Source organism: Gobio gobio, assembly GCF_949357685.1.
Source record: "Gobio gobio genome assembly, chromosome: 3".
Lineage (NCBI taxonomy): Eukaryota > Metazoa > Chordata > Actinopteri > Cypriniformes > Gobionidae > Gobio > Gobio gobio.
Genome location: NC_137099.1, coordinates 43,007,363 through 43,020,088, shown reverse-complemented (window position 1 = coordinate 43,020,088; position 12,726 = coordinate 43,007,363). Strand labels below are relative to the sequence as shown.

The 12,726-nt window shown below is 38.0% G+C and overlaps 1 protein-coding gene across 3 annotated transcripts; it reads right to left on the bottom strand.

The window, feature by feature from the left end:
• Nucleotides 1–889: 889 nt before the first annotated feature.
• faah2a (fatty acid amide hydrolase 2a) lies at nt 890–11,694 on the bottom strand. 3 transcript variants are annotated; one of them, XM_079811821.1, is made up of 11 exons: nt 11,439–11,694; nt 9,086–9,168; nt 8,878–9,014; nt 8,595–8,804; nt 7,301–7,420; nt 7,000–7,135; nt 3,563–3,680; nt 3,374–3,493; nt 2,957–3,068; nt 2,643–2,831; nt 890–1,993 (listed from the first exon to the last, which is right to left on the bottom strand). In XM_079811821.1, exons 1-11 carry the CDS (start codon nt 11,622–11,624, stop codon nt 1,806–1,808), a joined length of 1,599 nt encoding a protein of 532 aa, XP_079667947.1. In that variant the 5' UTR covers nt 11,625–11,694; the 3' UTR covers nt 890–1,805. The 3 variants fall into 3 exon arrangements, with proteins under 3 accessions (XP_079667947.1, XP_079667949.1, XP_079667948.1); XM_079811823.1 differs by having other exon boundaries at nt 1,129–1,993; nt 11,432–11,681; XM_079811822.1 differs by having other exon boundaries at nt 1,129–1,993; nt 8,688–8,804; nt 11,439–11,676.
• Between the last annotated feature and the right edge of the window lie 1,032 nt (nt 11,695–12,726).

Genomic DNA, 12,726 nt, shown 5'->3' with positions numbered 1-12,726 from the left:
TGAAAGCTGCGATTGCATGTCTGAAAACATGGCAATTTTTCCCATTATTTTGACCAGTTGTCATTTTCTGCAAATAAATGCTCTAAATTACATTATTTTTCTTTGAAATTTGGAAGAAATGTTGCCAGTAGTTTGTAGAATAAATAAAAAAATGACTCAAACAAATACATATGAATAATAAATCCAGAGAAACCGGTAATTTTGCAGTGGTCTCTTAATTTTTTCCAGAGCGGTATAGGGGACAAACTAACTGATAGCAAGGCAACTGATCATTCTCTAACATAAGAGTAAAGGGAACATGTGAATTTTTAACTGGCTGAACTGAGCTAATAATAATAATAATAATAATAATAGTAATAATAATAAATGTACCCAAAATAACTTGCTAGTTAAAACAGTATTCAAATTTCATAATGTGTTTAATTTTCCAAAATAGTGTAGAAATAGACATGCGTAATGTGTAATGCTGTCACTTTGTGGTCACATAGTGCTATGGTCAAAAAGATGCATGACTTTGGACTGACCATCACAAAATATAGAGAAAATGGATAATTTTTAATATTAAAAGCCATTTCTACTCTGCAATTTAAAAAAAAAAAAAATACGATTGTATTTAATTTAAATTGTTATTATATTTATATGTTACACTAAGGATCATATCATGTATAAACAGGAGTTTGATGTGTTTTTTTTAATGTTAAAATACTTTTTCCAATACCAGTTTATTGTGCAAAGACATAAGTAAGCCATTTGTAGGTTCTTGAAATGTGTAGAAATTGTGGTGGTTTTAAATTCAACATGTTTTTCAACAAAACTTGTTTTATTGGCACAATCTAACGTAATGGAGGAATTTGAATGACTTTGAAAATTGTGATTTTTTTTTTTTTTTAGGGAGTTAGGGTTAGATAGGGTTAAATATCTTATATCCAAATGTTGAGCCTTATCTGACTTTATTCATGATCCCCCCAGATTCATTTCATCTGTTGTCCATATTGTTTTGAAATGATGACGTTTGATGTTGACCTGTTTGACATATCTGAGAATTTATGTTAAACATTCAGTGTCCCCCAAAGCCATATTAAAATATATAGCATTCAAGATAGATAGATATTATCAAATTATGAAAATCAAATTAAAAGAGTACTTTTTATTTAGTCATACTGCTTTAGGTGATTTATTTAATACGTCAGCAGATTACAAAATGTTTGAACAAATTTTTAGAGAAACCACAACAAAATATGAGTAATAAAGGCCAAGAAAACAAAGGTCTGCCAATGCCCAACATTTAAAATGCTCCAGCATGTTATTTACTTTTAAATATGATTGCTTTACAACCTTTGAGTGCAACAAAACGTCTTCCATCTAAAATGCTCATGGCATATTCTAAACATAAAACAGATTTGTCAGAAGAAAGAGCCTGCTCTTGAAAAAGCCTGTTAAGAAGACACAGTGAACAGCACAAATGCTTGTTCAAACATCATTGTTTTTAGTGCATGAAAGTCAAAACAAATTTTTTACTGTTATGAAATGAAATACAGCATTTCCCACAAAGTTATAAAGTTATTAAATGTCTCATGTAATCAATCAGTTTCTTATGAATACAATAAAGTTTTCATAAATCAAGGTAAACACAAATGCAGCCCTCTAAAACATGTCAAGTTAATGTAAAATGCATTCTGCACTTAACTTAGAGAGCAGAACAAATGTAACTAAGCTTTGGATGGTTACACATGCTGTATATGTGGTACAGTACGTGTTGTTGGTTATGTGGTCCTGTTGTTGCAGATGTAGATGCATGAGATGGATTAAGGCTTGGCTGATGTCTTGCCTGGTTCCCTCCAGCCACCAAAAGATTTCTCCAGGTAGAGGGCGGTAGCCAAAGAGAGACGGTCCTGCAATTTACCCGTCACAATCTGTACACCCAGGGGCAAACCCTCCGCACTCAGCCCTAATGGACACTGGGTCACTGGCAGACCCAGGATATTAAAGATACCTGCAGAGAATAGAACCGCTTAGAGCCTAGACCTCTTCCGGGAAGATGGCCCATAAATGCCATGACACACCAAGCCGACAGTCGGGTGAGCATCTGTCAGCTCAACTGTTAGCAGCTTTTTTGCATGTTGAATCAGCATCAGTGAAAAAGATTGCTTTGATTGGCTGTTCAGCTTGAGATAAAAACAATAGTGAGGAAAGCAAATAAGAAAGCCAAGAGGCCACACAGAAAAGGCTGTTCAGATTTTACATCATTTTACCAGAGAATTCAAATTCGCAAATATTTCCATAACGACACGACCGTCTCAATGAAGAAAGTTATCATTATTATTTATATTCAAAATAGTAAGCAAGTGCTGCTTTCTTCACGTGTTGTGTATCCACAGTCCTAGTCTAGGTTTCTCATTCTGAATGACGAAAATAGACTACTGCCACCTACTAATGTAGACTGTAATTTTCTCTCACGCAGGCGCAGAACACACCTACTAGTTGGCCAATGGCTGTAGTCTTTGCGATGTATTCAAACACAACTTTTAACCCAGGTGTATGGGAGGTGAGGCCACGGTCGGCTTTCGTTGTTGCTAGTTTTTTGATGTTGGTCTGGTGTGTCATGGCCAGATCACAAGTAGATCAAAACCAACAATACTTACCAGTGTAAGAGAAGTTGAAGGGCGTGAAAACTGGGTGGTGGTGTTTGGGGGCAATCTGTGGATGAGAGGGGTACAGCAGTACTCCGTCTGTGCCCAGTAACTCCTCCAACTCCTGCTGCAGACTCTCCTTCTGCTGTATAATGAATGAAGATGGATGGGAACTCTGGAATAGCTCAACTAGAGCCAGACCTGGGAAAGAGACAGAAGGGGACACAATTATCATATATGGAGTGAAAGGAGCGAAAGGGATCGAGGAATTCAATCAGTCACATGAACAGTTAAAAGTGCACAAGCTCATTTGCTGAATCACACACCTATTGCTGCTATAGTGTGAGAAGAAAACCCCAGAATCCACTTGAACAGCTCCCAGACTGGCCAGACCTTCTTCCCACCTTTACTCATTAGCTCTGAAAAGGAGGTGGGTGGCTGAAATGGGAAAAAAGTGCAAAAACAACTTACACTTAACTATAACTTACACAATAGCAAAGACATCAAGAAGACGCTTAATTGAATGAAAATAAAGAGCTAAAGTTAGCCTTTGCTTAGTGAGAGAAAGTTATCTTATGGTAGTCAAGAATCTTCTGAAATTGACTTACATCTTTAAAAATGTCAAGTTTAATTTTTTATCCAATATATCTTTATATTAATGTTTTTAATATATCCAATGTTATGTACAATAAGGGAATGAAAACTGTATGTACATTTAAATCATAATGGCCAAAAACACACACCTTTCCATCCTTGCCAGGTGAAGCCATCATCGTTCCCCAGATCTGAAAGGAGTATTTGAGCTGTGGGATGAACAGCTCTTGGACTTTGACCCCAAGGTCTGCCTCCAAGCGTTTGACCACCTAAAAATAAAGCCCATTTTGAGATAAATATTAGTTGACTGAAGCCCATCCACACACACACCTACTTACCATCTTCTGTGCCTGAAGCAGCTGTGCGTCCACTGGAGAGACTAAATGAGAGCCCCCATTGTGGGGAACAGAGAAGAACCTCAGCTTTTTCAAATCTACTTCAGCAGAGAGAGACAGTCTAAAGAGAGTGAAACAGACACAGAGACATTTTCATTTGGGATGCATTCATAATAGGGGCGATTCCCAATCCCCGGTCCGGTGCCGGTCCGTTGACCCATTAGTACAGGGCCTTGAAATATTCCCAGAATAATGGTCTTTTTTTCTTTTTTTTTATTAAAAAAAAATTAAGTGCTGACATGTCATGTTGTTTAATCCAAAACATAAACAATAAATAGATCAAAAATGTGTTTGAGTGCTTTGCGATTGCTTATTGGCTATATGGATACAAATATATGGTATCTGACGGACGGCAGAGCGCGGTGCACGTTAAGTGACAGAGAAGTATGTGGAGAGATGAGCAGGCCCAAGCAAACTTCCATGGTCGATTTCATTGCGGACCGTTCCAGCAAAAGAAAGGACGATGACCAACTCGAAAATAGCTGCAAAAAGAGAAAAAAAGTCAAGCTTCAATCGTAAATACGACGAATCATATATTAGGTATGGATTTACGGCAACAGGCGATTCCGTGGTGCCAAATCCATTATGTGTAATTTGTGGTGAAATGCTCTGCAATGAAGCCGTCAAAACTTCAGAGACACTTCACCACCAAACACCCAACTCTCAATGACAAAACAGAGGAGTTCTTCGAAAGAAAGAAACGTGAGTTGGACGCTCAGCGGCAAGTTTTGATATCCTCAACATCGGTAAACGTAGCTGCAACAAAAGCGTCATATCTTGTTGGTCACCACGTCACCAGGGGGTTTTGATATGTTCAGCAACTTATCCAGTTTTTCCGAGGATGCTGAAGGACTTGGCAAGTTGATACATAGCCGTCTGATTGGTTTGAACGTTATTTCCCATCTGAAAAAGACCCGAGGAATGGCAAAGTATGGATGCACAATCCATTCCAAGGTAAATATATGCACATTACATTTTCATAACGCCCCTCCCTGAAATATATTTTCTATTTAATTTTCCAATTGGCAAAATAGTAATTTCAGTAAATGCAGTGTTCTCTTGAAATGCGATCCGAATTGTATTTATCGTGCGATTTATACGCCTAAATTAGTTTTTACGTGCATATAATAAGCTTGGGTAGGTTTAGTGATGTGGGTTACCTGCATATAACACGTTATAAAGTGCGTATCATATGCACATCATATGCACACGAAAACTGCATAACATACGCTTGTAAAAACAATAAATATAATTTGTGCTATAGATACGCATTTCCATGAGATCAGGCTGTAAATAAAATTTTGTTATGCACAAAAACACCAAAGCAAATTCCCTGTAGTATGTGAAAATTTTAATGGCAATAGAAGTTCATTCTGATTCTAATTCTAATTCTGAAGATGATGATGGTCAGAACCAGCTCTCATCAAGACCTGAATTTCTAAAATACTTTTAGAAATGATTGGCTGAAATCACTGTGTTGCTATTGTGTTCTGAAACTGTCTGACTGTTGAAACTGGCTCTTATTTTCATACAACTAGCCTTTGTTGTCACCTGTTGGTGAGTGAAAACACTGAGTTGCTGTTGAAGTGATTGTCTTTAGTGGTTCTGGAGAGATTTGACAGGTGAAATGGGCTGGTATTTTCATACAATCTGCCATTACTGCCACCTGCTAGTGATACCCCTTTTCCACCAGAATGAACCGGGTGCTAGTTCAGAGCTGTGTTAGTCCCAGCTCATAGTTGGTTCAAGTGACGAGTTGATGAGTGACTGCTGTGTGAGTTGCTTTTGAAGTAAGCCTAAATGTATGGGAGAAAAGTGAAACATTTTGTGAACTGTTACTGTTTTACACAGTGCTATGTTTCAAAACAATGCAAATTAAAATTGAGGCATTCAAATTGACAACTGGTCCCTGGAATTTTTTTTTATGAATATGCTGGTCCCTGGCACAAAAAAGGTTGGGAACCCCTGGATTAAAACATTGAAAAGAAGCCATTTTCAAGTAAAAACAGTAAGATGAAAGCCACCCTATGAACACACTGCAAGGAAAAAATATAATGAAACTATAATGAAAATACACTACCGTTCAAAAGTTTGGGGTCAGGAAGTTGTTTTTTTGGGAAGAACCAGACACCCAAAGGAATACCCAAAGTATTTACTCTGTTTACAGATATGACCAGACACGCACGGGTGACGCAATTTCCCACGAAAAGCATCCCGTCAGGTCTAAAATATAAACACTTACCACTGATGATTTATTGACTCGTTCTTTCAATTTTGCTCATTTTAAACAAAAGTATCATAGTGTACCTTAAACTATTTTAATCATCAAGGATGGATTAAATTGGTCAATAATGACAGTAAATACATTCTTAAGATTTCTATTTCAAATAAATTCTGCTCTTTTTAACTTTCTATTCATCAAAGAATCCTGAAAGAAATGTATCAGTTTCCACTAGGGGTGTAACAATATGTTGTGTCACAATATAGCGCAATACAAAAATGTAACAATATGTATCGTGGATAGTGACAATCTATATTGTGTATAGTTCACCCAAAATGTAATTACTGTGTGACAAAAAATTCAAGTTTACAGAGTTTTAGTGTCAGTACTACGTCAAAATACTATATGTAATGTTGAATATAATGTAAAATAATGCAATGGGGGAATATTTGTGATAATACCAAATATCTTATGTTACCAGTAAACAGTGGCCTACATTATTTTAAATATATGTAGCTAGAGACAGAGTGCAATCATATTCGTCTAAAATAATTCTGTATTTTCAGCTTCAGAATCATGAATATTTGTATTCTGATATCACCATTGTCCCATGGATTGGGTTACCAGCACCAAGTCCAAGCCTATTCATTTCCACCCCAATGTAATACCAAATTCAGGATTTTAATCAACAGTAAACCCTTTACCCCATTTTTTGGAATGTCGCAATAATATCGTACTGTGAGTTCAGAATCATGATATGTATCGAATCGTGACCCTAGTTTCCACAAAAATGTTAAACAGCAAAAACTGTTTTCAACATTGATAATAAGAAGTAATCAGCATTTTAGAATAATTATTTGAAGGATTATGTGACACTGAAGACTAGAATAATGGCTGCTGAAAATCCAGCTTTGCCATCACAATAAATTGTAATAATGTTGCAATATTATTTAATTTTTATTAAATAAATGCAGCCTTGGTGAGCATATGAAACTTCTTTCAAGAAGATTTAAAAACCTTACAAACCCCAAACCTTCGAATCATAGTGTAGATGCAAAATCAAGTATTTCTGTCATATAGCATGTGTGTAAAAAAGCTCACAGTGTTGCTGTGAAGACCATATCTATCTAATTATTTTGTAAATATCATATTATATTACTTGTTTGCATTGGGTCCTCCCATGATGCTTAGCATGGGAATCAGGTCTTCCGCGTAGCGGCACATAGGCCCTGTACACAGAAATCCCATCTGCAGTCCTGAGGTGGGAGGATACTGTCCATCATTACTTACGATACCTGTTTGTACAGAGAAAACCAATCAACCTTAGCCTTAACCTAACCAGGCCTTAATCAACATTACTACAATTATAATAAAGTTAAGTATATATACAGTAGAAACCACATTCTCCCTCTTTAGACAACTTAATAACACATACACACAACTGCACCCATTCTTCTTACCTAATGATGGCTTGTGTCCGAAGATGCCATTGAAAAAGCAGGGAATACGGATACTACCACCGATATCTGACCCGACTCCAATCACAGAGGCACCAGCACCCAATATACTGCCCTCACCTCCTGCAAGTTAAATACAATACATTTTTATTCATGTTGACCTGGCTGTCATATTGGACTTATAGTGACACCTAGTGGAGAGGATACAACATAATGCAAAAGCAATAGTTTTGTAAAAATGCACTATTCACACAGTCAGCCAATATTAACTTATCCTGTGAGCGAAAGATAATAAGGGGGTTACAGAGATACAGCGAGTATTGTGGCTGGTCATGTGATCAGCTTAAGGGGGCTAAATTCAATCTGTACATCATATAAAGCTCTTCAGAAAATTTCAGAAATTTGTACTATACCACTCAATTCATGTGGATTAATTTTGTTTTAATGATCTCTTTAAGAATTTCACTTTTGAAGCATCAAAGTGGTAATTGCGTAGCTGTCAATGGAGGGACAGAAAACTCACAGATTTCACTTCATTTGTGTTTCAAAGACGATCGAAAGTCGTATGGTTTTGGAACAACACGAGGGTGAGTAATTAATGACAGAACTCCCATTTTTGGGTGAACCTTTAAAGCCGCTTTATTAGGCTAATCATAATATGACTGGATTATTATCTTGTGTGAGTGTTTACTGAATTGTGCATACATTAATTGAAATAATTGAAATGTTCTGTAAAGCTGCTTTGAAACTATATGTATTGTGAAATGTGCTATACAAAAAACCTGAACTGAATTGAATTGAATAACGGAATTTTCTGTCTAATTTATTTAAAAAAAATTAAATACAAAAAAACTTCTGTCCTGTGTGTTCTGTGCTAGATTAACTGAGACTTGAGCACTTGCAAACTGTTGCCCTTGACTGTTCTAGTTGCTTCTATTGCTCTCATTTGTAAGTCGCTTTGGATAAAAGTGTCTGCTAAATGACTAAATGTAAATGTAAATATACATATTTTGTTTTAAAACCTATTTATTTCTTTAGTGGTAAAACGCTTTTAATGATAAACATTTTAATTAAATAACTTTGAATTTATCTTTTACATAGCTCATGTTCAATAAAAAAAATTACAGAGAGCACCTTTAACAGTAAAACAGTGTATGCAAAACTACTAAAATTCCATAAAAATGCACAATCATGTCTGCAATTGTATAATATGTAATTATGAAATAAGAATGAGTGCAGGTTGGATTTTCTGTCAGTTTTACTATGGTTAAAAGGTGTATATGTGTATAAAAATGACCTGAGCTGCCGCCTGCAATTCTCTCAAAGTCATAGGGGTTGTTAGTGATGCCATAGAGGTGGTTGTGGGACTCTAGCCACATACAGAGCTCACTGCAGTTAGTTACACCCAGTGGAATCGCTCCCGCTCTCTTCAACAGTGCAACAGATGGGGCATCTGCCCCTGAAACCAGATCCCGTCTGCTCAACAGTCCCGTCGAGTTAGGCATGCCTGTTAGGAAGAAAACAGAAAGTGTCATCCTACAGACATATACCAAATTGGAATAAAGAGTTATATAATATACCTTGCAGAGCAAAGGCCTCTTTAACAGTGATGGGTACCCCAAGGAGAGGCAGCCTGTCCTCCAACACATCCTCTCCTCCCGTCTCCTCCTCTATTAGTTTGTCTACCTGTGCGGCTTCCTGAAGTGCTGCCGAAAACCTGAACAAATGAAAAATTGTGTTCAGAGTCAGAATGAAATGTAGGTTGATTTTGCCCTTGAACTCACTCACCTGTCCTTCACCATGGCATTGATAAGTGGGTTGACTTCCTGAATACGGTCAATGTAGGCCTGGACCACTTCAACACTGGTTACCTAGAGATATTTGAAGGAAATCAATAGGTGTTCGGAATGCATAATGCAGTATGCAAGTCACTACAGCCCACAAATGTATACTAAGTGCGTGGGAACGAACTGAAAGACGAACACACAGTAGAAAGATGCAGATTCATAACTTAAGTCAGATCTATTGTGAATATAAATCATATAGTTTAATGCTTAGATAAATGTGTCTGTTCTCCAAGATAGAAAATGAACTGTAAATATCTATCAATAATACATTTGGGTAACATAACAGCCTGGGGTCAATTTAGCTCAAAATACAACAATAATCATCAGGCATAACATTATGACAATACAGGTGAAGTGAATAACACTGATTATCTCTTCATCACGGCACCTGTTAATGGGCAGCAAGTGAACATTTTGTCCTCAAAGTTGGTGTGTTCGAAGCAGGAAAAATGGGCAAGAATAAGGATTTGAGCGAGTTTGACAAGGGCCAAATTAGGATAGCTAGACGACTGGGTCAGAGCATCTAAAAAAAACTGCAGCTCTTGTGGGGAGTTCCCGTTGTGCAGTGGTCAGTATCTATGAAAAGTGGTCCAAGGAAGGAACAGTGGCGCCAAGGCTCATTGATACACGTGGGGAGCGAAGGCTGGTCCGTGTGGTCTGATCAAACAGAAGAGCTACTGTAGCTCAAAATACTCAAGAAGTTAATGCTGGTTCTGATTGAAAGGTGTCAGAATACACAGTACATCACAGTTTGTTGCATATGGGGCTGCATAGCCGCAGACCAGTAAGGGTCCAGACAGGCTGACCCCTGTCTACCGCCGAAAGCACCAACAGTGGGCATGTGAGCATCACAACTGAACCACGGAGCAATGGAAGAAAGTGGCCTGGTCTGAGGAATCACATTTTCTTTTACATCACGTGGATGGCCGGGTGCGTGTGCGTCGCTTACCTGGGGAACACATCAGGATACACTATAGGAAGTAGGCAAGCCGGCAGAGGCAGTGTGATGCTTTGGGCAATGTTCTGCTGGGAAACCTTGGGTCCTGCCATCCATGTGGATGTTACTTTGATACATAGCAACTACCTAAGCATTGTTGCAGACCATGTACACCCTATCATGGAAACGGTATTCCCTGGTGTCTGTGGCTTCTTTCAGCAGGATAATGTGCCCTGCCACAAAGCAAAAATGGTCCAGGAATGGTTTGAGGAGCACAACGACGAGTTTGAGATGTTGACTTGGCCTCCAAATTCCCCAGATCTCAATCCAATGGAGCATCTGTGGGATGTGCTGAACAAACAAGTCCGATCCATGGAGGCACCACCTCGCAACTTACAGGACTTAAAGGATCTGCTGCTAACACCTTGGTGCCAGATACAACAGCACACCTTCAAGGGTCTAGTGGAGTCCATGCCTTGACGTGTCAGGGATGTTTTGGCAGCAAAGGGGGACCAACACAATATTAGGTCATAATGTTATGCCTGATCTGTGTGTGTTACATCAGTGCATGGTCTGAGGAAAAAAATCTAATCATATCCTTTGATGGTATGATGGGTAGGCTTTTTTGATATTGTGTGCAAATATGCTGTGTGATGGTAATAACATTTGTCACTTTGAGAAAGTTAGATTAGTGTTGAAAAGCTCATTATAATACTTTTTTCCTGTTTATTAAAAAGTTTAAGTATGATATATTATTAAATATATATGAGTCACAAACTTATATTTTGTAACTACTATATTATACATTATAAACCTATTTTTTAACACTAGAATCATTTTTTTATACAAGCATTTCTTTTAAAAGGGGGAACTGAAATTAAACTTGATTTTCAGACAAAATAACTGGCTTGATACACAGACCTATAGGAGACTTTTGTAGCATAGTTAATCCCTAAACAATATAGCTATTGGTTTCATAAGTGTTGCTGACCTTTGAACAGCCTTGAAAACTAACTATTCCTCTAGTGTGTATAAATGCTCCCACTCTGATCACCTACATTAATACAGAGAGCTGAACTATGATCAGAAGACAAACTGTGATGTTAATAAACTACGCTGTGTGGTAAAAATAAATAAAATACACGACAATAAATAAAACTGCACGTTTTTAAGAATCTACTACAACTCCCAGCATTCATTGCAATTCACCTCGTCCCATCCCTTCTTCCTGAGTGGTGTGAAATAAGGATCTTTACCGTAGCCTCATTCAAAGTGTAATCAACATGTCACTACGGTCATGCTGTTAATTATAATGATCAAGATATAGAGCCTTATGGAGTTTTTATTTACATCTTACTTCCTTCCGACGAATCTTTCGGGCAAGCTGCAACGCTGAGAGCAGCAGAAGTGGGTTAGTGATGGGTGGGAGTCGCGAAACTCCATGCCGTTGCTGAGGTGCAAATAACTTAAAAGCGGCGAACAACATCCACATCACAGCTCGAAGCAGTCGGCTTAAGAACCGCTCGAACCGGGTCAAAGCCATCGTCAATGAGCAGCGATGACACCAGTACGCAGCTTGGTTTGAACGTGAAACAACAGTGGGCTCTTTACTGCCCTCTGCATGCAGAGTGCTGGTAGTGAACCCTTGCATGTTGATACCATGGTTGATACATGGAGACTAATGCTACAAAGCCATACATTACCAATCAGAAGTTTCGACACACTTCGCAGATTTTATGGTTATGTCCTTTATTTAAATTTTTGTTTTATGTAGCCTATTATCTTTTATATATACATATATATATATATATATATATATATATATATATATATATATATATATATATATATATATATATATATATATATATATATATATATATATATATATATATATATATATACTAGCGGAGCATATAGTGCATACTGTATATCACGATGCAGTACATTTTAAAGTCTTTTCAAATTCAAATAAATGTATGGGAAAATATCATGCATTTTTAGTACAACTCACAGAGGTCCAGGGTGATCTGTCTGAACAGTGTCAGGTGCTGGGGAGGCCTGATGTTTTTTCTGTTGCTGATCTCATTCTCTGTTTACACTGGTAAAGATGATAGGCCAACCATATTCACTGATTCCAGGATCAACAGCTATGGTAGCAAGTGAACATTTTGTCCTCAAAGTTGAAGTGTTAGAAGCAGGAAAAATGGGCAAACGTAAGGATTTGAGCGAGTTTAAAAGGACCAATTTGTGATGGCTAGACGACTGGGACAGAGCATCTCCAAAACTGCAGCTCTTGTGGGGAGTTCCCGGTCTGCAGTGGTCAGTATCTATCAAAAGTGGTCCAAGGAAGGAACAGTGGTGAACCGGCGACAGGGTCATGGGTGGCCAAGGCTCATTGATACACGTGGGGAGCGAAGGCTGGTCCGTGTGGTCTGATCAAACAGAAGAGCTACTGTAGCAAGAAGTTAATGCTGGTTCTGATAGAAAGGTGTCAGAATACACAGTACATCACAGTTTGTTGCGTATGGGGCTGCATAGCCGCAGACCAGTAAGGGTCCAGACAGGCTGACCCCCATCCACAGCCGAAAGCGGCAACAGTGGGCAATGAGCATCAGAAGTGGATCTGGTCTGATGAATCACGT

Coding starts and splice junctions, on each gene's coding strand:
- faah2a (XM_079811821.1), bottom strand. CDS start 11,624: ATGGCTTTGACCCGGTTCGAGCGGTTCTTAAGCCGACTGCTTCGAGCT. Junction 9,015..9,085: donor AATGCCATGGTGAAGGACAG/GTGAGTGAGTTC, acceptor TCATTTGTTCAG/GTTTTCGGCAGCACTTCAGG. Junction 3,069..3,373: donor CACCTGGCAAGGATGGAAAG/GTGTGTGTTTTT, acceptor TTCCCATTTCAG/CCACCCACCTCCTTTTCAGA.